Below are 970 nucleotides of genomic sequence, written 5' to 3'. Positions count from 1 at the left end.
GCGGTGACGGCTGCGCTGCTGCAGCTCTTTTCCCAGCAAGAAGCGGAGTCGCTCGGCCACACGACGCACGAACACCAAGCCTCCAGAGCCGCGGACTACGGCAGGGCCCACTCCTCCAGGACTTACAGCGCTGAGGGCTCAGAGGGGGGATTCGGTGCCGAGGAGCTGAATTCGGGCCAGACGCTACTAGAACCCTCTGCCCAGCCTCTGGGGAAAAGCAGGACCTTCTTGGGCTCCATGAGCCACCTTGGGGAGACGAGCAATTACCAGGGCACAGGATCTGTCCAGTTTCCAGGGGACCAGGACCTCCGCTTCGCCAGAGTCCCCGTCGCCATACACTCGGTTGGGCAATCTTTTACGAAAGCCGAGGGGAGCAACAACACGCTGGTACATCCAGAGGCCAAAATTCAAAATTACGGCGAGCTGGGACCGGGGAGCGCCGGTTCCAGTGGGGCAGGAACAGGTCACAGCTGGGGCGCCCCAACCCAGGCGACTTCTTCTTACGGGAAGGCGTACCGTGGGCCTGGCAGAGTGCCTCCGCGGGGGGGACGGGGGAGAGGGGTTCCTTACTGAGAGATGCGCCTTTCGCGCCGGTCCTCCCCTCCCTCGCCTCTCCACCTTTAGCGACATGACTTTTTCGCCAGAGCAAGGTCTTGTCCGCATTTCAGCTGCTGCAAAGCTCCCTGTTGTATTCCTTGCTAGGCTGCCGGCGGGCGCCCCGTGACTTGCTGTAGGGTCCCCACTTGGGCGTCTCGCTGGCCAAAACCTCTCGCGCTTGGTTAGTGACAAAAAACAAAACAAAAAAACAAAAAACAAACAAAAAAACCCACCGCAAACAGCGGTGAGCTTTCTGCCCTGAGCCAGCAGAGGGGGGGGAATTGTTTAAAAATAGGAGGAATGAGACACGTGGGAAGAAGGAAATTTAAAAAAAAAAAAAAAAGGGTTCCACAAGGGGGGCCCCGGCGCCCCG

At 59.0% G+C, this 970-nt stretch overlaps 1 protein-coding gene across 1 annotated transcript in view; it reads left to right on the top strand.

Annotated features, from left to right (window-relative positions):
• CDK12 (cyclin-dependent kinase 12) overlaps window positions 1-884 on the top strand; it is a 27,606-nt gene extending 26,722 nt beyond the window's left edge. The window contains 1 exon segment of the mRNA XM_009326926.1: window positions 37-884. Coding sequence (XP_009325201.1) covers window positions 37-573 — 537 coding nt within the window. The 3' untranslated portion in view covers window positions 574-884.
• The last annotated feature ends 86 nt before the right edge of the window (window positions 885-970 follow it).

This window comes from Pygoscelis adeliae, unplaced genomic scaffold (genome assembly GCF_000699105.1).
Source record: "Pygoscelis adeliae isolate BGI_AS28 unplaced genomic scaffold, ASM69910v1 Scaffold641, whole genome shotgun sequence".
Taxonomy (NCBI): domain Eukaryota; kingdom Metazoa; phylum Chordata; class Aves; order Sphenisciformes; family Spheniscidae; genus Pygoscelis; species Pygoscelis adeliae.
This window is presented reverse-complemented; position numbering and strand designations above follow the sequence as displayed.